The sequence below is a fragment of the Dromiciops gliroides genome, chromosome 3 (genome assembly GCF_019393635.1).
Source record: "Dromiciops gliroides isolate mDroGli1 chromosome 3, mDroGli1.pri, whole genome shotgun sequence".
Classification (NCBI taxonomy): Eukaryota; Metazoa; Chordata; class Mammalia; order Microbiotheria; family Microbiotheriidae; genus Dromiciops; species Dromiciops gliroides.
Genome location: NC_057863.1, coordinates 83,304,551 through 83,332,296, shown reverse-complemented (window position 1 = coordinate 83,332,296; position 27,746 = coordinate 83,304,551). Strand labels below are relative to the sequence as shown.

General features: G+C 35.8%; 1 protein-coding gene across 1 annotated transcript in view; it reads left to right on the top strand.

The window, feature by feature from the left end:
- LOC122745955 (DBF4-type zinc finger-containing protein 2-like) overlaps window positions 1–27,746 on the top strand; it is an 84,987-nt gene that overhangs the window by 20,097 nt on the left and 37,144 nt on the right. Inside the window, exons 6-13 of the mRNA XM_043991419.1 lie at window positions 495–618; window positions 708–744; window positions 1,353–1,434; window positions 3,787–3,896; window positions 12,455–12,506; window positions 14,992–15,097; window positions 18,732–18,859; window positions 27,130–27,743. Coding sequence (XP_043847354.1) covers window positions 15,038–15,097; window positions 18,732–18,859; window positions 27,130–27,743 — 802 coding nt within the window. The 5' untranslated portion in view covers window positions 495–618; window positions 708–744; window positions 1,353–1,434; ... (1 more) ...; window positions 12,455–12,506; window positions 14,992–15,037. The remainder of the gene's footprint in view (window positions 1–494; window positions 619–707; window positions 745–1,352; window positions 1,435–3,786; window positions 3,897–12,454; window positions 12,507–14,991; window positions 15,098–18,731; window positions 18,860–27,129; window positions 27,744–27,746) is intronic.

Sequence of the window (27,746 nt, the reverse complement as noted above, 5' to 3'; positions counted from 1 at the left end):
GTGATTACTCTGATGATGGCAGGGATTATGTTTTATTTAAACTTTGTTTCTTTCAGTGCCTAGCCTAGTGATTCTTACACAATAGGTATTTAATAAATGTTAATTTATTGAATGAATGGATATTTGCTTTGTAGCTGATGAGAGTACTTTTGCTTATTTCTTGATTCTTAGCGCTGTCCTAGATGTATGAGATTGCAGTTAAGCTAGGTGTGGTATTTAGCTCTATGATTAACCTATGTCTTGCTTTCCTAATTAAACCTTTTGAAGACAGTGGCAGCATAATACCTTGGTACTATTCCTTATATAATAAGTATTTAGTAAATATTTATTGATTTGTTTTTTTATATAAAATTATTAATTATCTTATTTATAAATTTTTCATAAGCATAAGGGAGATTTATAGTTAGGACAGTTTTAGGACAGTTTAGCCTTTTTGTAATGATTACTTGAGAATGCCCATGAACAATAAATCCTGTGTTTTTCTTCGTTTTTAGGTTCACAGTCCAGATATCTGTACTGACTTGATATCCTAAGGCTAAAGAAGGCTACAACTTTGAAATCTAATATCTGATATATTTGAAATAGGCTTATTTTGTGGGGAAAAGGGCTACTATCAAGGTTAGTATCTAATAATCTTCCTTTAGTTTATATTTAAGACTTATAAGACTATTGGCAATTTGGGCCCTTTGTACTTATTTTTCCAACAGGTTATTGATGAAAATATCAGCACTGTGTCATGTTCTGGTAAGAAATGTAGGCACCTTACTGCTTCATCTGTTTTGTATGTGAAAATGTGCAGTTTGCATGTAGAGATGAAAATGCATAAGGATTCATTTCTTTCTGGCTTGAGTCATAATGGATTTGTGATCTAAGGTTTTCTTTTAGTCATAGGAAAATTCATCTCCTAAGAGTAATGCTAGATGTAAGGGAGCTCCCTTAAAAAGTAAAATGTCTTTTTTGTGATTAGAATATTTTGATGTATTTTACATTGTCGAACTTGATACAAAATTATCAGCTTTAATTTTCTTATAGGTATTATAACATTACTGGTAAGTCTTCAAGGTTTAGCATTATTTAAAAAAGGAAAATTTTTGGTGAATACCATTAGGCCTACAAGAAACACATGTGTCTTTCTTGTTTGTATTTTCTCCAAAGAGAAAATGACTTTGTAGTGAATCAAAAACATTTCTGTTCTGCTTCCTGGTGTCATTCTGATTTCCCTGACAATATATAAATTCTTTGAGAATAGGGACAAGTTTGATTGTTGTCTTTATAGTCCCTGGGTCTGGCATGTGCTTAATAAATACTTGTTGATTGATTACACTGTGATTTATATCCCTTTCTAATCCCAGTGTGGTACAGTGGCAAGAGTCCTGGGTTTAGTCAGAGGACCTGGATTGATTCCTGGCTTTCCCACTTCCTGTATGGCCTTGGGTAAGTCATTTAAACTTCTAGGCCTTCATTTCCTCATTTGAAAAATGTTGGGGTTGAATCCAGTGATCTCTTAAAATTCAGCTTTGTATTTATAATGCTATGAAGTCTATGGTACTAGGTAGTTAGGTTTCTTGACAGCAAGGAGCATGTCTTATTTATCTTTCTTTCCCCAGGGCCTAGCAAATTGCTTTGTACCTGGGAGGCACTTGTTGAATTTTATATTTGAAACTAGGAAAATGTAAAATTATAAAGATGAGAACCTTAAATGAAGATTTTTTTTCCTCATGGAGTTAAAAATATTCAACAACAATTTTCATTTAATTAAATGCCTTTCATTTTTCTTTTCAAAAAGAAAAAAATGTAAAGCAAAGTTGACAAAAGGTGTCCATCTGCTCTTTTAGCTTATATTATATTCTGGGGCTTTCTTCCCTAGCACTAATGCATTTTAGAATACTTTTTTTCTTGGTGAGGCAATTGGGGTTAAGTGACTTGCCCAGGGTCACACAGCTAGTGAGTGTCAAGTGTCTGAGGCCAGATTTGAACTTAGGTCCTCCTGACTCCAGGGCCGGTGCTCTATCCACTGCGCCACCTAGCTGCCCCTAGAATACTGTTTAATGTTTTTTTTTTTTTTTCCTGCACCAGTTGCTTGATGAGTAGCTCCAACAGTTATCCTCTTCAGGTAATTGTAGTTCTTGACCTGCTTCATCATTTTGCAGATTGGTAAAGGGAAAAGAGAATAAGAACATACCCATGGACAGGATTACAGTGAGCCACCTTGAGTCTTAGCTATTCCTCTGCTTTTAGACAAGACTTTGCCTAAACAGTAATGGATGGATAGCCTATATTTGAAGACTCACAGGAAAAGAGATGTCATAATTTCCCTCATTAAGCACTGGTATTTAATAATTTGTGCCATTAGACAATATAGGAAAAATTATTGTCAAAATACCACATTCTTGTTTATCATGCCTTGTGAAAGAAAAGCTTAAAGAACTTTAAAGATTATGGTTGAGAACTCAGGAAGATCAACTGAGTGTTTTGATTAAAATTAAGTATGGGTCAGAAAGATACTATTTAATTTTAAAAATTGTAACGATTGGAATGACTCCACCTGCTGGAGACTTACTGTAGAAGAGTTCCACCCATGAAGCGAAGGTCTTTGAGGGCAAGACCAGGAGTCTTTTCTTTGGCGTCAGGAAGTGACGCGGGCTAGTGGGAGGAGGAAGGAAGAGACTGGCGCTCGGTCTCACTCTTTTTCCTGGGGACTCTGGCGGAGAAGGGAGCTAGAAATGTGCTCTCCCTTTAATAGATAGGAATCTAGGCCTTTCTCTCTCTCTTTACCAAATTCTTATTCTCCTTAATAAATGCTTAAAAGCCTAACTCTTGCTAAAGCTTATAATTTATTGGCGACCACTCATTAGATATTTTAGATAGTTTAGCTAGAATTTTAGCCCTTAACAAAATCTAATAATAACATAATTATAGTTAACATTTATATAGTGCTTACTATGTGCCAGGCATGTGCTGGCCTCTTTAGAGATATTATCTCATTTGATTTTCACAACAACCCTGCAAGGTAGGTTCTATTATTATTCCATTTTACCTTGAGGAAACTGAGGCAGACAATGGTTAGGTGACTTTGCCCAGGATCACACATAGCTTGTAAGTATCTGAGGATGGATTTGAAGTCAGGTCTTCCTGATTCCTGGCACACTGTGTACTGTGTCTAATTCCAACTAATGCATATTATTTTTGGTTAGGCATTAAAGATCATTATTGGTGAAAAAGTAGTTTTAGTAGAGCAATCAGTTTGATATTTTGTTTTCCTTTAAGAAATTTAAAATACATGTTTTGTTTCCCAACTTAATTTGTTTGGCATGAATTTAAAGCTCTTTTTAGCCATTAGGATCTAAGATGACTTGGGAGCCCTGTAGGGATGAGGTAAGATAAAACCTATTTATTAGATGGTTTAAGATAAGTAGAACCTAGAGTATTTAGTACTTGGGCCCTCATAGATCTTCTTTTTCTAGGAGAGTCTAGAAATTGCAGGCAAAGTTTGATCCCCTTTTGGGGGTCATAGTCAAATATGGATGTCTTGAGATACTAGACAGAAACAAGGTACACCATGATATTTTGTGTAGATTATAAACCTTGGGGAGAATCTCTAGAATTCTCACATTTGCCTGGCTTCTTCCCCGCTGAAGTTGTTTTGAGTACTAAGGTAATTCTCAAGAATCACTGGGTCCCTTACATTAAATGTGTTTATTGTAGCCTTGTAGACTGCTATGTGGGAAAGGGATACCTCTAATTTTACTTTAGTTTTTTATTGCTGCCTTTTGTTTTTACCCATAGTCTTTCCTGATGTCCTGCCCCTTTCCTCCAGTTTCCACCGTTGAACTCTCCTTTGTAACACAGAAAAACAGTAAATGAAAACCAACTGGCATAGCAACTGCTTCTGACAGGTATGCACCCTTCATCTCCAATACATATTTTATTTCTTTATTTCTTTATTTGTATTCATTTATTAATTTAATTTGTGAGGCATTTGGGGTTAAATGACTTGCCCAAGGTCACACAGCTAGGAAGTGTCATGTGTCCGAGGTTGGATTTGAACTCAGGTCCTGAATCCAGGACGAGTGCTTTATCCACTGTGCCACCTAGCTGCCCTCATCTTCTGCTCTTCTACCAAGAGAATGGATGTATGTTTCAGCACTTGTATGGATGTGATTAGTCATTATAATTAATTAGCTGCCTCTTAATAGCCTCTGTTTTTTCATAAGAAAAATCTGAGTGACTAGGCTTTTTCCTTTTAAAAAAAACATCAGTATTTGTAAAATAACATAAATAGTGACATTTCAGTTATCTGATGTAGATGGGGAGGTTATGTTTTCTAAATAAATGAACTTTTTATATAACCATATTTTTGGTTTCACCCTTTTCTAATGACAATATTACTCAAGTAAATCACACAGTTTTTGCTTTAGTAAACAAAATTTAATTCCTGTCCAATATATTTTGTCAGTTACCATCCTTACGTAGATGGTTCTGGATTTGTTCAGCCTGACCTTTTGTTTATCTCTCCTACCTCCAGTCCCACATTTCTAGCTACAGACAGCTCAAACTGGATGTTCTGAAGACATCTTAAACTCAGTATGTTCAAAACAGGTCTCATCTTTCCCTTGCATCCCTAACCCTTTCGAGATTTCACCATCCTCTCCTTAGTCTCTTCCCTCTGTCTCTCTCCATATCTAATCAGTTGGCAAGTTCTGTTGATTGTACTCACATAACTTTCCTCTGATGCTAAGACACTAGTAGTACCGCACCTCCTCACTTCACACTTGGACTATTTCAGTGGCCTTTTGGTTGATCTCTCCGCCTTAAATCTCTCTGTTTTCCAGCCCATTCTTCACTCAGCCTGTCAAAATGATCTTCCTAAAGTGAAAGTCTGACCATGTCATGGCCCTGTTCAGTCAGTTCGAGTGACTGTATCATATCCAGCTTTTCTACAAAATTTATTATCCAATTATAAGTTGTTGTTCTCATTAAATTCATTGTATTTATTGTCTTTCTAAATATCTTTGAATACTGTAGCAGGATTCAGACTTCTTTTTGTTTTGCATTAGAAATTCAGGTTCATCATCTTCAACTCATTTTGTCTCACTTTTGTCATATTATCTTCTGGCTCAACTAAGTGGAATATTTTTTATCTCTGAGTTTACCATAGGGCTGTTTTGTCTCTCCTTGGAGAGATAGTTATATCTTCAAATGATGGAAGCAGTGACAAGAAGAAATGCTATTCTGGACTTGATTATGACTAATATGGATGAACTGTTTGTTGAGTAGAAATGTTGGAGTCTTTAGAAGGAGCTTGACCCACTTTATCTTAGAGCTCATGATAACAGAGTAGAAAGCTGGGCATGGTCTAACACATACCCTAGATTGTGGTGGGAGAAGAGATTTCATATTCAGAGAAAAGAGGTAAAATTCCATGAACTAAAATTTTAGGAGGAAGATAGTTCAGGAGTAATGTGAAACATGTAAGAATTTTATTTTGAAGATTGAACAGAAGTGATTTTAGTGAAGAAAAAAAGAGAAACAAAAATGGTCTAGAGTGACCTCCATGCTTACAAAGGTTACTCACCCACCAAATTCAATGAAAAGAGATGTACTGAAGATGGTGAAAGGTAGTCTGGTGCAGTGAGCAGAAAGTCTGCCTAGAAATTAGGAACCCTTAGCTTCAAGTCCTGCTCCTAACATATACGGGCCCTGTGCCCCAGGGGCCAGGTCCCAGACAGCTCTGAGACTTGAAGTGATAGCCTTGTTAAACAGTGTTTATCCATTTTCCCCCTCCCTGAATGTAGTTTTGCTGAACTGCCCTTCTCTGTTGCTGACACTTGGCGCTGTCTGCTATCTATCTGCCTGTCTTCAGGCTATCCCCCATGTCTAGAATGCTCCTCCCTAACATCTACCTCATAGAATTCTTCTCTTTCAAGACAGAGGTCACGTTTCACTGACATTAAGCCTTTCCTGATGCCCTTCCTAAGTACTTTGTTGTTGTTTTTTTTCCAGTTACATGTAAGGGTAGTTTTCAACATTCATTTTTATAAAATTTAGAGTTCCAAATTTTTCTCCCTCCCTCCCTTTCCTCCCCCTTCTACAAGATTGCAACCATGTTATATATGTACAATCCACAAGTGTTCTTTTTATCAGTTCTTTCTATGTGGGTGGATAGTAAGCTTCCTCATTAGTTCCTTGGGATTGTCTTGGATCATTGCATTGCTGAAAGTAATTAAGTCATTCACAATTGCTCATTAAACAATACTGCTGTCACTATGCACAATGTCCTCCCAGCTCTGCTCCCTTCACTATACATCGATGTTCATTAGTCTTTCCAGGTTTTTCTGGGATCATCCTGTTTGTCATTTCCTATAGCACAAGACCATTCCTCCACAGTCATATAGCACAGCTTCTTCCATCATTCCTTAATTGATGGACATTCCCTTGATTCTCAATTCTTAGCCTCCACAAAGAGTTGCTATAAATATTTTTTGTATGATTTTCCCCCTTTTCTCTTTTTCATAATTACTATTGTTATTTGTTTCCCTTCCATCCTATTCCCTTCCCCATAATATTTATTCTATTATTCCTCTTCTTTCATCCTATCACTCTTCAAAAGGGATTTGCTTCTATCTGTCCCCTCCCCCACTTTGCTCTTCCTTCTTTTGCCCCTCTCTTTTTATCTCCTTCCCTTCCTATTTTCCTGCACGGTTAGAGAGATTACTCCACCCAATTGAGTGTGTACGGTATTCCCTCCTTGAGCCAATCCTAATGAGATCGAAGTCTTTGAGCCAATTCTTTTTTTTTTTTTTTGTGGGGCAATGGGTGTTAAGTGACTTGCCCAGGGTCACACAGCTAGTAAGTGTCAAATGTCTGAGGCCGGATTTGAACTCAGGTACTCCCGAGTCCAAGGCCAATACTTTATCCACCTTGCCACCTAGCTGCCCCCTCCAAGAGAAGTTTTGTAATCACCCTTTCCCCAAAGATCAAAGATGGATTTTTTTTTTTAATTTAATGGCGAGGCAGCAAAACATAGTGGTTAGCATAATTGGACCTAGATTGAAGTGGATAGGTCTTTGATACTTCCTATTTGTGTGATAGTGGAGAAGTCACTTAATCTCTGAACCTCAATCTCCTCATCTGTAAAATGTAAGTAGTCCACACAGCACCTGCCTCACAGGGGGGTTTGTGTGGCTCAAGTGAGCTCATGTGTGTAAAATACTTTGCAGACTTTCTATCACAATACAAATTTCAGTCAGTTATTATTATGGAGATGACCGGCACCACCTTCTGAACTGGCTTTCCTAATTCTGGGGCAGCTAGGTGGCACAGTGGACAAAGCATCACCCTTGGACCCAGGGGGATCCCAGCCAAAACCTGGCTTCAGACACAAGACAGTCACCCACTACATGATCCCAGGTATGTCCCCCAGCTCCAATTTTTATAGTTCTCTAGGGTTTTGTATTTGAAAGTCAAATTTGCCATTCAGTTCAGGTCTTTCCATCACAAATATCTGAAAGTCCTCTTTTTCATTAAAGTCCCATTTTTTCCTCTGAAAGATTATGCTGAGTTTTGCTAGATAGGTGATTCTTGGTTGTAATCCCATTTCCTTTGCCCTCTGGAATATCATATTCCATGCCCTCCGGTCCTTTAATGTAGAAGCTGCTAGAACTTGTGTTATCCTGACTGGGGTTCCACAGTACTTGAATTCTTTCTTTTTGGCAGCTTGCAATATTTTCTTCTTGACCTGGGAGCTCTGGAATTTGGCTATAATATTCCTAGGAGTTTTCCTTTTGGGATTTCTTTCTGGAGGTGATTGGTGGATTCTTTTAATTTCTATTTTAGCTTCTTCTAGAATTTCAGGGAAATTTTCCCTGAGAATATCTTGGAAGATGATGTCTAAGCTCTTTCCTTGATCATGGTTTTCAGGTAGACCAATAATTTTCAAATTATCTCTCCTGGACCTATTTTCCAGGTCAGTAGTTTTTCCCAGAAGATATTTCACATTGCCCTCTATTTTTTTATTCATTTAGATTTGCTTTATTGTGTCTTGGTTTCTCATAAAGTCACTGGCTTCCATTTGTTCAATCCTAATTCTTAGGCAATGATTTTCATCAGAGAGCTTTTCCATTTGGCTTTTCAATCTGGACTTTTTTCTCATATCTTTCCTTCATCACCCTCTTTTCTCTTTCCATTTTTTCCTCTACCTCTCTAACTTTATCTTCAAAGTCCTTTTTTGAGTGCCTCTATGGCCTGAGACCAATTTGTATTTTTCTTGCAAGCTTTAGATATAGGGGCCCTGATGCTGACATCTTCCTCTGAGGGTGCCCCTTGGTCTTCCTTGTTATTGAAGAAACTTTCTATGGTCCTCACCTTTCTCTGTCTGCCCATCTTGCCTTTCTTTTACTTGACTTTTAGCTCCTTAAGGTGGGGCACTGTTTCCAGGCTGCAGTATCCCAAGCTTAAGAAGTCCCAGATGGTATGATTTAAGGAGGATCAGGTTATTCATTTGCCTGGCCTGTTCCCTGGTCCGTAGAAGACCCCGGGCCAACTTGCTAATCAACCAACTTTTGTGTTGTGGTTGTTAGCTCCAATGAGCCTGTGCCCCATCCCTGCTACTCAAGCCTATGTCCTGGTTCTCAGCAAGGGTGAAAAATCCAAGTTCTTCCTCAGCACCAGCATCGACCCCTGTAGTCTCCCCCCTGCCCAGAGCTCAGCCCTCTCACCAGACTAAGTACTTTGTTTTTAACTGCCTTGTATTTACTACATATATACATAAATATGGGCAAGTTGTTTCCCCGAATAAAATGAAAATTTCTTGAGAGCAGTGATTGTTTCTTTTTTTTCATATTTACATCCACAGTGGCAGCACATAATAAGTATTTAAATAAAAGCTTGTTGACTGATAAGGCTCAGAGAAGGTGCTTATCTCTATTATTGGCCAAGTCTAACTCAGGGAAGTCTAGTGATTTAGGCTCAGGGTGGTTGTAGGGACACATTCTCAGATCATTAAATCAAATAAAAACAGTTTTATATGTGATAAGTTTTAAAAAGATAAGATTCCTAGTTAAATTCATATAAAATATTTTTTCCCTCTGACTCCATATGTATCACATCTTTCAGCAGTACTTGATCAGGAAGGAGGGCCTGTAGACAGGATGGGAAGATAATATATTTAGCCAAATTTGGAAATAATTAAATGACTGCACACATGGGTGATTACCTATTAAAGAACTGATGTTAACTTGGAAGGCAGCCTCTAGTAGAAGGCCCTGTGGATTTGTTGTTAGTTCTTTGTAGTTTAGTATTTGTTGTCAGCGATTTAGTTAAAGGAGTCAAAGGAATGCTTATCAGATTTACGAATGACATGAAGCTCAGTAGACTCATTAACACACTGAATTGTAAAGTCTGAGATTTGACCTCGTAGAGATAAGCCAAATTTAGTAAGGCAAAATTTAATTGAGATAAATGTAAAAGTCCTGCTCTTCGGTTCAGAAATCAATTTTACAAATACATGATGAAGGAAGTGTGGCTAGATAGAAACAAACTTTAAATAGAAGTAATCTGGGGGCAGCTAGGTGGCATAGTGGATAAAGCACCGGTCCTCGATTCAGGAGGGCCTGAGTTCAAATTTGGCCTCAAACACTTGACACTTACTAGTTGTGTGACCCTGGGCAAGTCACTATTACCCTGGGGAAAAAAAAGAAAAATAAATAATCTGCATTTTGGCACACTGTGATCTCAGTATAAGTCAAAAAAACCTGTTTTGATCTTAGGCTGCACTGAGAGTTGCGAGCAAGGTTTTGCTTTACTTTGCTGTAATTAGACCATATTTGGGAATTGCTATTTTGTTTGGGGTGCCTTGTTTTAAGGAGGACATTATAAATTCAAGAGCAACCAAGATGGTGAAGAAACGAGTGTACAAATAGTAATAGCTGTCTTCAAGTAGTTTAAAGACTGGAATGTGCACAGGGTTATACCTTAATGTTTGTTGATTGATTGGGCGAGAAATTAGCCTTGTTTTACTTGGTTCCAGCAGTAAGAACTAAGAACAATGGCTAACATTTGCATAGGAACAGATTTTAACTTGATCGTAAAGAAACAGTCCCTAACAATTAGAACTGTCCAGAAGTGGAATAGACTGGCTCAGGAGGTAATCAACTGGGTTTCCAGAAACTCACTGCAAACCTTCCAGGGAGGCAGAATAAACAGGCTCTTGTTCAATTATAGGTGGACTAGAAGGTATTTGAAATCTCTTATAATCCTGATATTCTATGATTCTCTCTCTTTTTTTTTTTAAAGAAAACATTAGCATTAAAAATCATTAAAGCCAAAAAAAAAATCATTAAAGCCAGACTGTTTTTCCGACTAAAACTACAGGTAGCTTTCACTTTGGGGGCTGAAAAGCAGTGCCAGATTTTCTTTGATATATGAGTAAATTGTAGTGTTGCCTGCTCCAGAGAGCTAGACTTCTGGATAATTGAGCATTTTATTATGTGGCACAGTTCCTTAAGGTTTAAGATGTGGTTTGGAGGAATCATTTCATTGAATCAGGAGAACACTAATGCCAAGGAATCTTCCTATAATACCATTTAAAATGCCTTGCTGGAAAATTTTCTACTTATTGCCTATAGGATGAAATCTGAATTCTTGAATCTTCTATTCAAGAATCTTGTATTCAGGGCCTTACATAAATTGAACTTAAACCATTTTCCTTTTTTCTTACCAAATTTTATCGGTCAATAAGCATTCTTTTTCTTTACCTCTTCTCTATATATGCTTGCACACATGTACTTGTCTTTTGTAATAGATTATAAACTATTTGAAGCCTGGGATTGTGTCATTTTTTTCTTTGTGGCCCCATTTCCTAGCACGTTGACTGACACATTTTGCCAGATGCTTAATAAAGCACTTGATTGATTGAACTGTCTTCTAAAGGTTGTTAGGCCAAGGACCATAGCAACTCTTTAAACTGCCTCCCATTGACTATAGTAATTCATAGGAGGGACAAATAAAATGTTTTATTTCTCCTCTTTCTGCTATTGTTAGTGTCAATAACGGAAAATAGACTGATTATCCACGCAGTTATTACCTAAGATTTTGGTTTATTTTGTCTAGAATAATTCTTTCTTTCTTAGAGGGCAGGGTGCCTTAGAGGATAGAGCACTGGGTTTGGATTAAAGAAGACCTGGGTTCAAATTCTTCCTCAGCCGTCCCTCGCTTAACTTGCATGTGCCTCAGGTGTAGATTACGATCATATCTGTAGGGGTGGAAGGAATTCTCACTTTGGAATTTCTTAACACTTAATGAAATCAATGACTTTTTGTGTTAATATAATTTCTTTCTTTCTTCTTGTCTTGGAGATTCTTTTGAGTTTACAATTTTCTTTGCTTTTTTCCCCCTTACCATATGATTCATAGCCTTTAATTTTTTTTGCTTACTTGATTATTGTTTGTGGGAATAATGAAAAAGCATTAGAGAAAAAAAAAGCAGCTTTATGAAACTTAGCAATACATGAGTCCAGTTACATATCTTATTCAATGTTCCACACCCATAGTCTTCCCTCTTTTAAACAGAATAGAAGGAGGTACATTCTCATATTTCTTCTTCAGGTCCAAATATGGCCATTAAAATTACTCAGTGTTCAGTTTCAATATTTTTTTGTTCTTTCTTTACATTATTATGGTCATTGTATATAACGTTTTTCTGGTTATGCTTAACTTTACCTTGTGCCAGTTTATATGTCTTCCTTTGTCTCTATTTTTTTTTTTAAAGGCATTTGGGGTTAAGTGACTTGCCCAGGGTCACACAGCAAGTAAGTGTTAAGTGTCTGAGGCCGGATTTGAACTCAGGTACTCCTGACTCCAGGGCCGGTGCTCTACCCACTGCGCCACCTAGCTGCCCCCTTTGTCTCTATTTTTAAAATTAAGTTTTATTGTTTCATTTATTAAGCATTTTTTCCCCACTGTTTCCCTACCCGCACACCATCCCTGTTTTGAGAAACAAACAAACAAACAAGTCCTGATAACAAATAAGCAGAGTCAACAACAAAAAAATTCCCATATCATTTGTTCCCTTTTCTTATTCTAGTTAAGAGATATGCTATATAAGTTATATTATGTTTGGCAACTACTGCTTCCTTCCCTAAAGTTTTAGGTTTTGTTAAATGAGTTCAGTGTTGAGTTATCCTTATCAGACCCAGCATTCTACTGATGAAGTTATGTTGTGAGACTCAGAAAAAAGTTGTTGAAAAATAATCCTCTCTAATTTTGTCTGGTTTGAAATATTGCCTCATGGTGAGACTTTGTCTTTATTACTGGAGATAGCATTGGGTCTGCTTAAAATGAAATTACTCCTTTAGCCAATGAAAGTACTTAGAGTCAGTGGTAAGCTGAAGAGCAAACTGAGGGGGTACTCCTAGGTACTCTTCTAGGGCTTTTCATTATTTCTTTTTAATTCACAGATGTCTAACAGGATTAAAACTGCTGAGGTGGCCTCTGCTTCTTCTGTACAAGGTAAAGTATTTGTTAATTTTATTAAACTACTCTGTACCCATGGAGTGCTATAAAGCTACAAAGATGGGTGCATTTAACCCAAGCATCCAGATTAGTGTAAGCAGAAGTTCGAAGTAAACTTTTTCCACCAGTCTGCACTGATTAATTAGATAGGCATTTCATCATTCATTAGGCATCCAAATGGTAGGGTTTACTACTACATTGGAATTTTGTTTGGCTCATGTGTGTATCTCCTTAGGCTACCTGCTACTACCTATGGAGTACATAGGAGTGACAAATATCCTGTATATAGTTCTATGCTTTCATGCCTGATTTTATTCACAGGTATTTTATGTGTAATCATTGGTGTCATAGTGGGAAATATTGTAAAACATATTTGTAGATTATTAAATTTGAATTATTAAAGATTATTTTCAGGAAAACTATTTTGAGAAAACTTTGAAAAATTTTATAGATTTATGAGACCTCTGAAATTGTACTTTATTTTACAGAATCATAATTGCATTTAAAAAACATTTGTTTTTTAATGGGTCAACTTTAAAACTGGGCTTGATTGCAGTCTAGTGATTATGTCTGTGATTATACTTGTTAAAATAAAACTATTTGAGGAGTTTTACATTGTGGTTTCCATTCAGCTAATGGCAGTAAGGCAGTACAGAGAAAGATAAATTTGCAGATTATTTCTTACATCTTCTTATTTCTGTAGTATGCATTGATTCATTTTTCCTGTAGGTATAGGAAGGCAGGCCATTGGAGGCTCTCAGAGGAGAGAAAGAAATCGCTGGTAGGCTCAGTCCAGGGGTAGAAATAAACGTTTTAAATTAAAGTATATAAAGAGTTGAACATTTAAGGCTTTTAAATTGATTTTAATGGTAAAAATCATTTCAGCTGTAGGATAATGGCCTGTTTATTCTGCTCTAATCGTAATGACCCAAAGTATAGGATCATATAATAATACTTTAAGTAGTAAGAGAAGCCAGTGGGAAAACAGCCGTCTTTTCAGTGAGTGCAGTGATTTAAATAGGGAACCCCTCACTTTGATTGACCTCTGGTTCCTCATCAGGAAAATGGAGGGATTTGGCTTAGATACTTTCTAAAGGCCTTTCCACCTCTAAATCCTGTGAAATCCTTTAAATAATATCAAAGGATACATAGTACCAAATGTTTGTGAGAGGTTATTATAGTAATTTGTGGTAGCAGAACCATCAAAACAATAATTTTTTATTTCCAGAGAAAGTGAAAACATAAGCTTAAAAACACCCATATATTATTATTTTTTTAATCTGAGTAAAATATTTATGGTATAATTTGTCTAAAATTTCAAATACTAAATCAATTTTAAGTCTCACTAGTGTTGCTTAGGGGATAGAGGCCACCACTGGTGTCAGGAAGATCTGCTATGAACGCACAAGTATTGGGTGACTGGGGCAGGTTACATTACTTCTTAGTGTCCCAGACAATTCTGGGATTGTAAGTTACAGATTAGTTTCTTGTCCACATTGATGAAGGGAAGTTCCCTAAGGTGATGACACAGCTCCATATCCCTTTCCTTCTCTAGTTATAAATATCTTTAAACATTTGTCTTCTTTATTTCTGAGCTAATTAGAAAAGATCATGTGGATGGGGGAACATTTAAAGTAAAGAATCAGAGATTGAAGGAGTGCGTTGTTGAGAACATCACATTTATAGTGTTCACTTGATATTGTATTACAATTCCTCTGTTTGAATATTTAATTAAAGTGCAAAAGGGGCAACTAAGTGGCCCAGGGGATAGAGCATCAGCTCTGGAGTCAGGAGGACCTGAGTTCAAATCTGGCCTCAGACACTTGACACTTACTAGCTGTGTGACCCTGGGCAAGTCACTTAACCCCAATTGCCTCACCAAAACCCCCCCAAAAAACCCCAAAACAAAAAAAAAATTCAAAGGAACTTTGCAAAAATAGAAGTGTGTTGCATATATTAAAATAAACTCAAGGTACATGCTGTAAGGTGAGTAAACTATACTAGTATCCTAGGAGAGGCACTTTTTCTTGAAAGACTGATTATGGTATTCACCAGAATGATGTTACTCCCACTGAATCAAAACCTAATAATGAAAAAGCTTAGCTCTCAAAAATTATTATAAATCTAGTCTTTACTTTTCCCTAATACTGGGACTTGTTCTTCAGAAGACCTTCATTTTTCAGTATTCATTACAATTTTCAAAGATGAGTTAGATAGCCTGCTATAGCCTCACCAAATTCAGCACATACTACCTTGGGAATAGAAAAGTATAGTATTCAGAGTAAAGTTCTGTCCACTGATGATATTTCTTTAAATGGTTTAAAAAAAACTTACTTTATTTCATTAAAAACATGTTTTTGCTCCCTTCTGAATTTGCCCTCGACGTCCCACCTCCCATTAAAACAAATGAGTATGTAACAAAAAAAACTTAAGAAATTTCTTGTTGATACTGTGGTGCTATTCATATATCTCTTCTTTTTAGTTTGAGGGTTCAGCACCACGAGACAGCTGGCTTTTGCAGATCCGTCATGCAGAACCGACAAGGATATTGCAACTGTTGCCATGTGCACTATATTAACCTTGAACAGGTGAGAGCTGCCTAATAATTTGACAGGGCATAATAGAAACTTGCTTTTAACTCCAGTTTTTTCTTATTTTAAGTCTTGTTGACAATAGCAGTGTTTTAGGATCTCTGTCTTTAGAAATGAGATTCAGGGGGCAGCTAGGTGGCGCAGTGGATAGAGCACCGACCCTGGAGTCAGGAGTACCTGAGTTCAAATCTGGCCTCAGATACTTAACACTTACTAGCTGTGTGACCCTGAGCAAGTCACTTAACCCCAATTGCCTCACTAAAAAAAAAAAAAAAGAAAGAAATGAGATTCAGGTTTTTAAAGTTAAAGGTTTTTTTTCCATTCTATTTGGGACATATACTTGAAAAGTTTTCTTGGGGTTAAAAGATCTATGACTAGGTTAAAAGGTTAAATAACGTTATGAAATTCTTCTTTCTCTTTTAATTTTAAATTCGTAAAAAATTTTTATATCACATTTATACCTGATCTCTTATTCTAACCTATTTACCAAGAGAATAAAAAATTAAGAAGCAACAAACTATCAAAACTAACCAACTATCAACTGAGTTTGACAGTTTACACTCTTCCACTTCAGTGTTTCAATGCCCTTAGTTCCCCACCTCTGCAAAAAAAGAGGGAGGTTCCTTTTTTGATGTCTTTGAGGCCAAGCTAGGTCATTATAATTACATAATATTCACTTTTCTCCCCTTTTCGTTTACATTATGATAGTCATGGAGTATATAAATTGTCCCATGCTTCTTCATGATTCTTGTAATGTTCCATGGACACTTTATTTTATTTTTTTTCCTGTGGTCTTTTTTTTCCTTTAGCAGTAAACATTTTAATTTGAAGTTTTGAGTTCCAAATTTTATTCCTCCTTCCCTCCCTCTCCTCTCCCCCTGCCCCAGGTGGTAAACAGTAGGTTATGTATGTGCAATTATGTAAAATATTACCATGAGTCATTTTGTATAAAAAAACTTGAATAAAAGAAAAAAATGAAAAAGTGAAAAAATAGCATGCCTCAGTCTGTGTTCAATTGATATCAGTTCTTTCTTTGGAGGTGAATAGTATGCTTCATCATTAGTCCTTTGGGATTGTCTTGGATCATTGTATTGCTGAGAATAGTTAAGTTATTCACAATTCTTCATTGAATAATATTGCTGTCACTGTGTGCAACGTTCTTCTGGTTCTGCTCACTTCACTATATATCAGTTTATATAAGTCTTACCAGGCCTTTCTGAAAGCATCCTGCTTGTCATTTCTTATAACACAGTAATATTCCATCACAATCATATACCACAGCTTATTTAGCCATTCCCCAATTCTTAGCCACCACAAAAAGAGCTGCTATAAATATATTTGTGCAAATAGGTATTTTTCTCTTTTGAGGGGATGTCTTCAGGATATAAACCTAGCAATAGTATTGCTGGATCAAAGGGTATGCACAGTTCTATAGCCCTTTGGCCATAGTTCCAAATTGCCCTCCAGAATGGTTGGATCTTTTCACAACTCCACCAACAGTGGATTAGCGTCTCAATTTTTCCACATCCCCTCCAGCATCCAATATTTTCTTTTTTTGTCATGTTTACCACTCAGGTGTGAGGTAATACCTCACAGTTGTCTTAATTTGCATTTCTCTGATCAGTAATGATCTAGAGCATTTTTTCATGTGACTATAGATAGTTTTGATTTCTTTGTCTGAAAACTGTTCATATCTTTTGACCATTTATCAATTGGGAAATGACTTGTATTTTTATAATTTGACTCAGTTCTGTATATATTTGAGAAATGAGGCCTTTATTTGTTTCCAAAATTCTTTCCCAATTTTCTGCTTCCCTTAAAATCTTGGTTACATTAGTTTTGTTTGTGTAAAACTTTTTAATTTTATATAATCAAAATTAGCCATTTTACATTTTGTATTGCTCTCTATATCTTCTTTGTTACTAAATTCTTCCTCTTTCTCCATGGACATTTTAGTCACTTTTAAATTTTTTAGCATAATTCTAAATTGCTTTTCAGAATGGTTGGATCATTTCACAACTCTGATAATAGTGTCTGTCTTCCCTTCTTTAATCCTTTTCTTTCCAGTATTATCACTTGATAAAGAATTTTTTGTTTGTACTTTTGCTAAACATACAGCTAGACATAATAGGTTTTTACATTTGAAATTAACACGATAGAAATTCAACTACAATTCTGTAAAGTTTAGAATGTTAATGTTGATTTACACATATATTCTGTTACACTTTTAAAAGTCTCATTGAGGAGTCCTGGTATTTTCTCTTGAGGTAGATGATAGATATATTGGAAACAAAGGGAGGAAAAATTAAAGTTTGTAGGTGGGTTTTTAGGTATGGCTTGTATAAGTTTGGACAGAGCCATTATTACTCTGTTATCATCTATTTGTCCATATGGCTATAACCTTTCTTGGAGGAGAAAGGCTAGATTAGGTTTTAAAAGTGGCTTTGCTCTGGGGGCAGCTAGGTGGTGCAGTGGATAAAGTACCGGCCCTGGATTCAGCAGGACCTGAGTTCAAATTTGGCCTCAGACACTTGACACTTACTAGCTGTGTGACCATGGGCAAGTCACTTAACCCTCATTGCCCTGCCCCCCCCCCCCCAAAAAAAAGGAAGTGGCTTTGCTTATTTTTTCCTCTTTGGGGGGTTATTATCTTTATCTCTCACGTTGCTCAAAGTGTCAGGGCCTGGAAGAGTAAGAATTTGGAACCCTGGAGTCAGATGAGGTTGTGCTAGTCATGATTAGTTGAGACTATGAATAGGACAAAGTGACTCTAGGTCAGGACTTTCAGATAACCCTGGAAGTGCTTCTGATAGTTCTCTCTAAAGATCTTTCTCCGTAAGCACATATAGCTACCTATTTATGAGACAATTCAATTTTCCAATATTGTTAACATGACTTAAATATAGCCCAGCTGTGTCTTTAGTCTTTTCATATTGCCAAAGAAAGCTAAGCAAAAGTAACTGAGCCTTTACATTATGTAGTGAATTCAGTTCAACCCAGAAAACATTTATTTATTAGCCCCTTTAGCTAGACTCAGCCAGGCATGTTCCAGGTTTAGGAGTGCAAAGATAAAATCAGACATAATCCTTGCAATTGGGGAGCTTGGTCTATTGGTAAAAGCATTGAATGTGAAAGGACTGCTTGAATTAGAGCTGACTCTGCTGATGCTGTGGGGGGTACCATAGGTGGGTTATTTCACTTTGGCATCTGTCAAATTAGCAGGTTAGATTTTATCTCAGGCCTCTTTTAGCTCCAAATTATGCGTATTTACAGTCTAATAGGGAGAATAAGAAATGTCTAGCAGTGAATATAAGACAAAGCAAAATGTAAAAAGTGCCAAGAAATACTCCAAAGTGTGAGAAATTCAAGGAGAAAATAGAATTTTAAAATAATTCACGCTTTTTCTTTTTTCTTTTTAATTTTTAAAATTTTAAAATTTAAAATTTTTATCTTTTATTTTTAAATTGGGAATTTCTGTGTTCAGTACCAAGCATAGTACCTCAGAGATAATCAATACTCAGTAAATGTTTATTGGTTTAAATGCAGTTGAACCTCATAACTTTTTCATGAATTCATCCTTGTATCATTTGTGCTTCCTTTTGAGTAATACCCAGTCTCACTTTCTTTGCAGCATATAATCAGCCCCCAACACAGATACTTTACTACGTATTGTAGGTATCGGCTGGGTACCAATAGTCTTTTGGATCGTTTCCTTCATGATGTCATGCGGTATCACCCACATCAGTATTATGATAACAGGTAAAACAGGTGGTAGTGGGTGGGGTGAAGGAAGATATTAATAATGCATTACATCATGGTGAATAAAAGTGTGAAATGTTTTACTGGAATAAAACTCTAAAGGTGAATTTTTGCATCAAAGAATAAAGGTTTTAAGCTATTTGAAAAGTTTGAGTAAATAATTTCTTTAGTAATTATTTCAGGTTTTTAAAAATAAGAAATTTTACTTACATAGACTTGGTTTCTTCTCTTGCTTTTTTTCTAAAGAAAGCCTTAGATCAGTGATTATAAAAGATGATGTCTCACTACATCACATAGGAAACAGATGTTATGTAAAAATATCATTCACTGTCTATAGGATTCAACAGAAAGAAATAATGCATTGGAAACCAGTTTTTAAAATATTAGTAACTGAAAAGTTACTGAGAAAAAAAGAATAAAGATAGGCCAGAAATCATTATTAAGCTTTGTAATAATAGAAAAACTGACAGAAAGGACCCCAAAAGAGAGCTGTCCTTCTCTGTGATATTTTATGTAAGCTCCTTTGTGGTAATGATTGTCTTCATCTTTTTATTCCCTATATTATCTAACATTGTACTTTACATAGTGCAAGCTTTAGATGAGTAGATAACTATTTGTTGAATTAGGTGGTTATATTATAGTCATTATCTTGGACTTTTTCTTTTTTTGTTTGTTTGGTTTTTTGCCAAATGATAGGATAAACAAATATCTTACTCTGTTGGCTCTTTGTGGTTTAACAGTAATCCTGTGTTCTTGAGGCACAAAGTCTGGTAGGTCCTACCAAGTGAGAAGCTTTTGACCATAGGCCCGGTGCTGGATTGTGTGTAAGTGTGTCTGAGGACTGTCTTGACTGAGTTCATAGAATCTTAGTATCAGAAGGTTGGCTAAGAGGTGGGGATTTTAAAAAATATTAAAGAAAAATGTAATCATTTAGTAACACAATGGAGGGCTTCAGTTCTATATTGTGGATGGAGGACCTATATAGATGAAATCACACATCCTTGAATATGCTAGAATGCAGGAAATCAGACTTGTAGTGAGTTTGTTGCATTTAAACTAGTTGGCACAGACAGAAGATATGGCTGAAAAGGCTATGACAAGAAGCATCAGAAGAATTTTTAAAAATGGTTCTTCAGAACATAGTATTTTGGTGAAAAGAAACTGCTATGGAAAACTCTTCATGGACCATATAGAACCTAGGTGGGATAAGCTTCTGGCCCTCTCTATACCCACATATCAGTGCTCAGATATCTATAAGCCCAATTTTAGTAGAAACTTTTAAAGCAATAACGAGAGACACTGAATCCTATTTGCTTTTGGCAAGTTTTATTCATAAATACTGTTAGCTTATTTCTTGAATGCCAGTTCATGCCCTTCAGGATCTGAATTATATTAATCTTGACATATTTTTTGTAAATGAGAGCAGAAGACAAAAGGAAGTTGCAGTTAAATGGTAGGAAGGTTCACAGGTTTTTACTTAGAGTGGCAAATAAAGAAGGTGGAAGAGTTGGTTTAATCATGTATCCAAGGACAATAATAAGAAAAGAAAAACATTTCATGGGACATATTGGTTGCTTTGTATTTCAGTGCTCATGATAAACATTTACAAAAAGGCCACCATGAAGACAACAATACCTTATTTATATATACATCAACATCTGTTGTAGAGAATGAGGAGCTAGAAAAATTTTATGAAGAACTCAGTAAGTTCCTCAAAATTAAATCAACATACACTTAGTGCTCGATGACTTCAGCTAGAAAGATGAGCAGAGAAGAAAGGCACAAAATATGCTAGAAAATTTGGCTCAGAAATCATAATAAAAAAGATGCTAAAGTCTTATAGAAGGGGCAGCTAGGTGGCACAGTGGACAGAGCACTGGCCCTGGAGTCAGGAGTACCTGAGTTCAAGTCCGGCCTCAGACACTTAACACTTACTAGCTGTGTGACCCTGGGGAAGTCACTTAACCCCAATTGCCTCACTAAAAAAAAAAAAAAAAAAAAATAATAATAATAATAATAATAATAATAATGTCTTATAGAAGACACATCTATTTATCATGAATATTTTCTTTGACAAAAGATTGGGAAGTGAGCATCAAATAACATCATAAAAATGTGTTAGGTAGCACTAACATTAAAATAAAATTAGTTCAGGGGCAGCTAGGTGGTGCAGTGGATAGAGCACCAGCCCTGGAGTCAGGAGGACCTGAGTTCAAATTTGGCCTCAGACACTTGACACTTACTAGCTTTGTGACCCTGGGAAAGTCACTTAACCCCAACTGCCTCACCCAAAGTAAGTAAATCAATAAATAGATAGATAAATAAATTCTATTTTAACCAACAGCACATGATTAGTAACCAAGAGCCCTCTTCAAATCTGTTGCCTGTGTATAGTCAGACAACTGATTTCAGCAGAGCACAAATGTAGAGCTGGACTTATCACATAGGTATGAAGCCAGATCCTTGCTAAATCCACTAAACCCACTGGTACTCTTTACCAAAGATCAAATTGGTACTAAAAACATGCCAGTATGTTTCTTGTATTTACCTCTCTATTGAGATGTTGTCTCTACCATTAAAATGTAAGCTTCTGATGGCAGGGACTGCTTTAGCACAGTACCTTGCACTTAGTAAGTGCTTAATAAGTTCTTGTTGTTTGCTTGACAAAAGAATAACAGTAAGAAGATACGGTGTGTGAGTAAAACAGTTTTAGTCTGATTTATTTAAACAAAATAAATTCATGTACACCAAGTTTATCTTTCTGAACCCAAATTGATGGGAAGGATAATTTAGAGAACAATGGCTAGTTCTTGGTACCATGGTAAAGGTATAGGAACAAAGCTGTTTAATGCCTCCAGTTGGGGGGATATTGACCTCCAGTGTCTGGCTTTGGACCCACTTGCTGATCCCAATGTTATATTTATATCACTGCTGTCAAACTCAGGTAGAAATGGAGGTCACTGCTGTATATTAAGATAGAAAACCACATATTACTACTATAGTCTATAATTAAAAATTATTTTGTTAAATATTTCTCAACTATTATTATTATTTTTTTTTGCTGGGCAATGGGGGTTAAGTGACTTGCCCAGGGTCACACAGCTAGTGAGTGTCAAGTGTCTGAGGTCAGATTTGAACTCAGGTCCTCCTGAATCCAGGGCCAGTGCTTTATCCACTGTGTCACCTAGCTGCCCCAAAAGTCGTACTCTTTCTTTCTTTCCATCTTTTTTTTTTTTTTTTTGGTAGGGCAGTGGGGGTTAAGTGACTTGCCCAGGGTCACACAGCTAGTAAGTGTCAAGTGTCTGAGGCCGGATTTGAACTCAGGTCCTCCTGAATCCAGGACTGGTGCTTTATCCACTGTGCCACCTAGCTGCCCCTTGGATTTTCTTTTTTTCTTTTTTCCCCCCATTTAAATTGTGAGAGGCAGAAGTGGGAGAAAAGAGAAGGGAAAGGAAAGGAAACAAGCATTTATTAAGACCCTGCCATTTGCCAGGTCTTATCCTAAGGGCTTCAGGAGTATTTTGTTTGGTCCTCATAACAACCCTGGAGGTAGATACTATTTTTGTCATCATTTTATAGTTGGGGAAACTGAAGCAGAAGTTGTGACTAGCCCAGAGTCACACAACTAATAATTGTCTGAAGTCAGATTTGACTTCAGTTCTTGACTCTAAGCCCAGTTGTCTGACCACTGAGCCATCTGACTACCTCTCAGTGGCATAATGGATAGATGGAAGGAAAGAAAATGAATGTTGGTACAAAAATAGCAAGATAAAAATGTAAAGCTGGCTAGAACAAGTATTGTTTTTAGATAATAAACAATTTGAACTGATGTAATCGTTACAGTATGAGAAAAGATGGGTTGCTTTTATTTTTATCATATTAAAGTTGAAGTTATCTCAATAATATCACTTATTTTATGGACATCATCTTTGAGATAAGATAGAATGGAATAGTAATGCAAGTCAAAACCATTATAAATTTTAACTGTCATAATACATTTTATGCATTTGCATAAACATAGATACACCTCAGTCAAAGCACGAACTCACTCGTGCCCAATCATTTTTGAAGCTATACTATTTTATTATTTGATTTATTTTTATGATTCTTTCCTCTTCTAATTTGCTCTGTGGGACCCTGGGTTGTTACTGAAGCTATAAATAAGGATATTATGGGGAACTAGCTAGGTTTAGTAATAACTATACTAAAGTTTATTTTGTTATAAACTAAGATATCAATACAGTTTAATTTTTTAAAAATAGAGCATAATATTTTTGTAAAGGTATTTTGATTGCCAAAGCATAGCCTAATGTTAATTTTCAGTGACATACTTTTCATAAGAGATGAAGAGTAGTGACAGTAATTAAAGTTAGATTAATAAATTACAGATGACAATCACAAAGACGTATAGATATGCCCTAAGACAATTGTCATCAATTTCAAGATTAATTTTATGCATAAAATAATCTCACCTTTTAATATAGTGATTTTTAATTAGTTTACATTGAATAAAAATAAACAATGTTTTTACTCATCAGCATATTGTTGTGTTGCTTTGTTTATCTTTTAGGGTTAGTTTTTAGACAGTCCTACCAATGAGAACTGAGGGATATTTGTCAAGAAAGCTATTTTGCCATATTAGGTTTTTGAAATAATATTGCTAAATAAGCCCTGATGTTTAGAGGTGTTACATAACTTGTATTTTATTTATTTATTTTTTAATGGAGGCAATTGGGGTTAAGTGACTTGCCCAGGGTCACACAGCTAGTAAGTATTAAGTGTCTGAGGCCGGATTTGAACTCAGGTCCTCCTGACTCCAGGGCCGGTGCTCTATCCACTGCGCCACCTAGCTGCCCCATTACATAACTTTTAAAGAGAGTGACTTACCAGTATGTTGTTACTTTAATTTTTATTTATTTTTTATTTACCTTTATGTATATTTGCATTAATTTTAAATTATTTTTAAATTTTTATTTAACTAGAATGCTAATGTATATATTGTTTACATACTTATGTGTATGTGTAAATGAATGCATGTATGCATGAATGTATGAATGAATGAACAAATAAAAAAGAATATTTTAACTTCTTACTATATGGTAAGCACTGTAATAAGCTCTGGGGATACAGATACAAAATTGAAGACAATCTCTGCCCTCAAGGAGCTTACATACTAATAGGGAAAGATAACACATATAGGTGAGTGATCACCATGGAAGGGGAGGTATTTTAGTTTGGAAATTTATAGGGATGATAAGTAACTTGTAGAAAAGTGTTATCAGTTCACCTTTTCTAATATCAATTGCAGTATTGATTTCATTATAATTCCAGTACTGGACAGAGTGATTGGGTTGTTGAAGGGTATCTATGTTGGTAAAGTAGATAGTGAGAAGATGGCTAGGGATTATATACATAGTCAGGGAGACATCTGTCTAGTACATGTATATATGCCTATTACATATGTAGAGAGATAGGGAGACACACATCTATATACATATCTAATACACATTTTTTCAGATGAATATAAGTATTTTTTATAGATGAATTTTATTTAAAATCCTGAGGGAAAGTGTTTTCTCTACAGTGGTTTTTGTTATGATGACCATAATCAGTTGTAATTGTAAAACTGCAATATCATATTCAAGCTATTCAGCAGCAAAGTACAACCATTGGAATTCAGGGAAGCTAGCCTGAATTAGAGACCCTCTTCAGCTCAGCCACTGTTCTTCCCAAAATAACTTATCAGAGAATATTCCCTTTATGACCTGGTAGTTCAGATCTCTATTAATTAATCATAATGATTGAGATTCTTGGCATCAAGCAGTGATTCTTGTTTTGGAAATAGTATTAGAGTCTGTTCATTGAAGCAGATTTATAAGGAAACCCCTACTCCTTTACTCAGATTTTACTGAAATTCCCTATTTAGAAGGTATGGTCAAAAAGTAATTTGAATTACTTTTTCACTAACTAAAATTACTAATGATTTAGGAAATTTCAGATTAAAGCTATTATCTCTAGATTCAGGACATAAGAACCCAGGGAGTAGTGTAAAGAGTGCCAGATTTGGTGTTTATCCCAGTTCTGCTACTCTTAATTCCTGTGTGACCTTGAGCAAGTTACCTAAATTTATTCTGTGTCTCAGTTTCCTTATATGTAAAATGAAGGGATTTGATTGGAGGCTCTCTAAAGTTCTTTCTGGTTCTAAATATATTATCCAGTGATTCATTTATAAAATGATATACTTGTATTCTATTGACAATAGTAACCTTTTTTGCATTATAGTACTTAATGGTCATTTGGTCTAGAACTGATACAGTTTGACTACTTTTGCCTTCCATCCTGTTTTTCAGGTAGGACATTGGCAAAACGTTTTGTAAACATAAGAGAATATACCTTATTTTTTTTAAAGACAGAGTGGATGATCATGTAACATTCTAGTGTGTTAATAGCCCTCACTGTTGGGTAATTGTTCTTCACATCTCACCTAAGTACCTCATGTTGCAGTTTAAGCCTTTTTTACTTCTGTAGTTCTCCATGGGCATGGAGAATAACTAATATCTATAATTTAAAATGGTAGTTAGTAATCTTGCTAATTTTCTGATAGCCATATTTAAAGTTTTTCATAAGTCAGTCTTTATGCAGAATTGATACCAGTTGACTCAAATTCTTAATAAATATTCTTGTGACATTTACTTTGGATCATTTACTTTAACAACATCTATGTTTATTTAACTTTTTTTAAGGTCTCACAAAAACAGAAAAATACCCCAAAGTTGTAGATTAATTATGATACTTGAAATTTTAATCTTTTGCTCAATATAATTATTTCCTCTTCTCTTTAGTAATAGTGACATTTCAGGTAAGTGAAAAATTGCTAAACCAGTTCTGTCACATGATCTTATGTTCCAGGTACTTCATTTTATATATATAAAATTTAAAGGGGAAGAGTTCTGTGACATTGATTACGTCTAGTTCCTCACAACAGGTAGGATTAGCCCGCCTCAAGGTTTCGAAGCTTTTATGATTACAGAAATGGCTACAACTCTTCCTAAAGCTTGTACTACAAACAAGGAGAGGAGGTTGCAAGGGATAGAAAGTAAGGCATTCTAGTACTTTAGGTTGGTATGGCTGTTTGACCATAGGGTTTCTCTTAGCAAATTAAGAGACTGCTGAAAGTAGCTGGGCAAATGCAGTAGTACCAGGAGAGTTAATCAGATCTGGGGTGGGGGGGGTGGGTGGGGGGTTGGCCAGGAATTGTGACTGAGGCCATTAGATCTGCAGAGTCACAGCCATCTGAACCATTGGTTGAACAAAGTAGTCATTAACCTTCCTGTCATGTCTATTTGTACTGAGGTTTATGGCCAAACTCCTTTCACATCCCATCCTATTTAGCAGGCTCCTGCTGTGTTCTGAGCTGGTTGGCACCAAAAGAATAATAATACTAATAGTTAACATCATGCTTTGAAGTTTGCAAAACAATGTACATAAGTGATTCATTTGATTATAGGTTCATAGGAATTTATTTTATTTGATCTATTTCATTTTACAGATGAAGAAATTGAGGCCAGGAGAAATCATGACTTTTCCAAGGTCACACGGTAGCCTCACTGGGATTTAAATTTAGGTCTTTTAACTCCAAATTCAGTGCTGTGAAAAGTTTCAGTCTAGTTCTACTATATAATATCAAACTGTCCTGAAAAGTTAGTATAACTGTTTAATAGCATACACGATTCTCCTGTGGGTAACAACTTTTTTCCTTTGTCTAGAAATAAAACTATTTTTAGTGCTTCTAATTTTTAAATTTATTAATTATAGTATCCGATTATTATTGATAATCCTGAAAATACCTCTGAAGTTGATGAAAATTATATTGTAGTAATTGTTATCTCGATCATATTCTTTCCAATTTATATCTGATTATTTGGATAGTAAGTGCCTGCTTTGCACTTGTTATGTAGTTACAGTGATTTGCATATAGCAAGTACTTAATGATTTTGTAAAATTGAATGTTGTTAAACTGAGTAAGTCTTAGGGTTTGTTTTTCTTAAGTGCTAGCTGGAGAAATCAACTCTTCCTATTACCAGGTTCCCTGAATCATTTCCCAGCTCCCAATAGCACACAGACTGATTCAGTCACCTTGATTTGTCCTTTCTACTTCATTTCTGGAGTTTAAAAAATCTTTTGTTTTAAATTTTAAATGTACTTTGGAATATATGTATACACATATTATATATTTATATATAATGAAATTTTTCCCCCCCATATTTTAGACCAACATATGATGACATACCACTTCTCAGCCGTCCATCACCTCCCAAGGAGGCTCAATTGGATTTTGATCAGGTTCCAGAAAAGGGGACTGAGAAGGAAACTCTTAGTGACAGAGAAGATTCGTCTCAGAATGACTTTAAATCCATTGAAGATTCATGTTCTTCTTGTAAATCCCAGAAGGATATGGAGGAGGTTTCTGTTCAACAGTCAATTTTCCAAAGAATTGTGAATAAACAGCCGCTGTCTATGGAAGACTCTCAGGAGGAGACCATGTGCATTGATAACTTTTCTGAGGAAACCGATCAAACTACAGATAGTAGCTATAAGATCCCATTTGAAGCAGTGATTACAGAGCTCACCAGTTCTGTTCATTCTTTACCTCGAGATCCTGGTATTAGCCCAGTTACGACTGAAAATTCCAGTTTATCTTACCCAGAAACTCATTCGGTTTCAGTAATCAAATGTACCCCAGACAGGAATGATACGTGCAATAAGGATTTACAATTGGACAAAAGTCCTAACTCTTTTGAGTCATCACTCCACTTAGGAACCTCTTCGGTTTTCCGTCAGAGCCCTAAAGTTGGACAAGGGAACTCTTTCCATATGACTTCAGGTA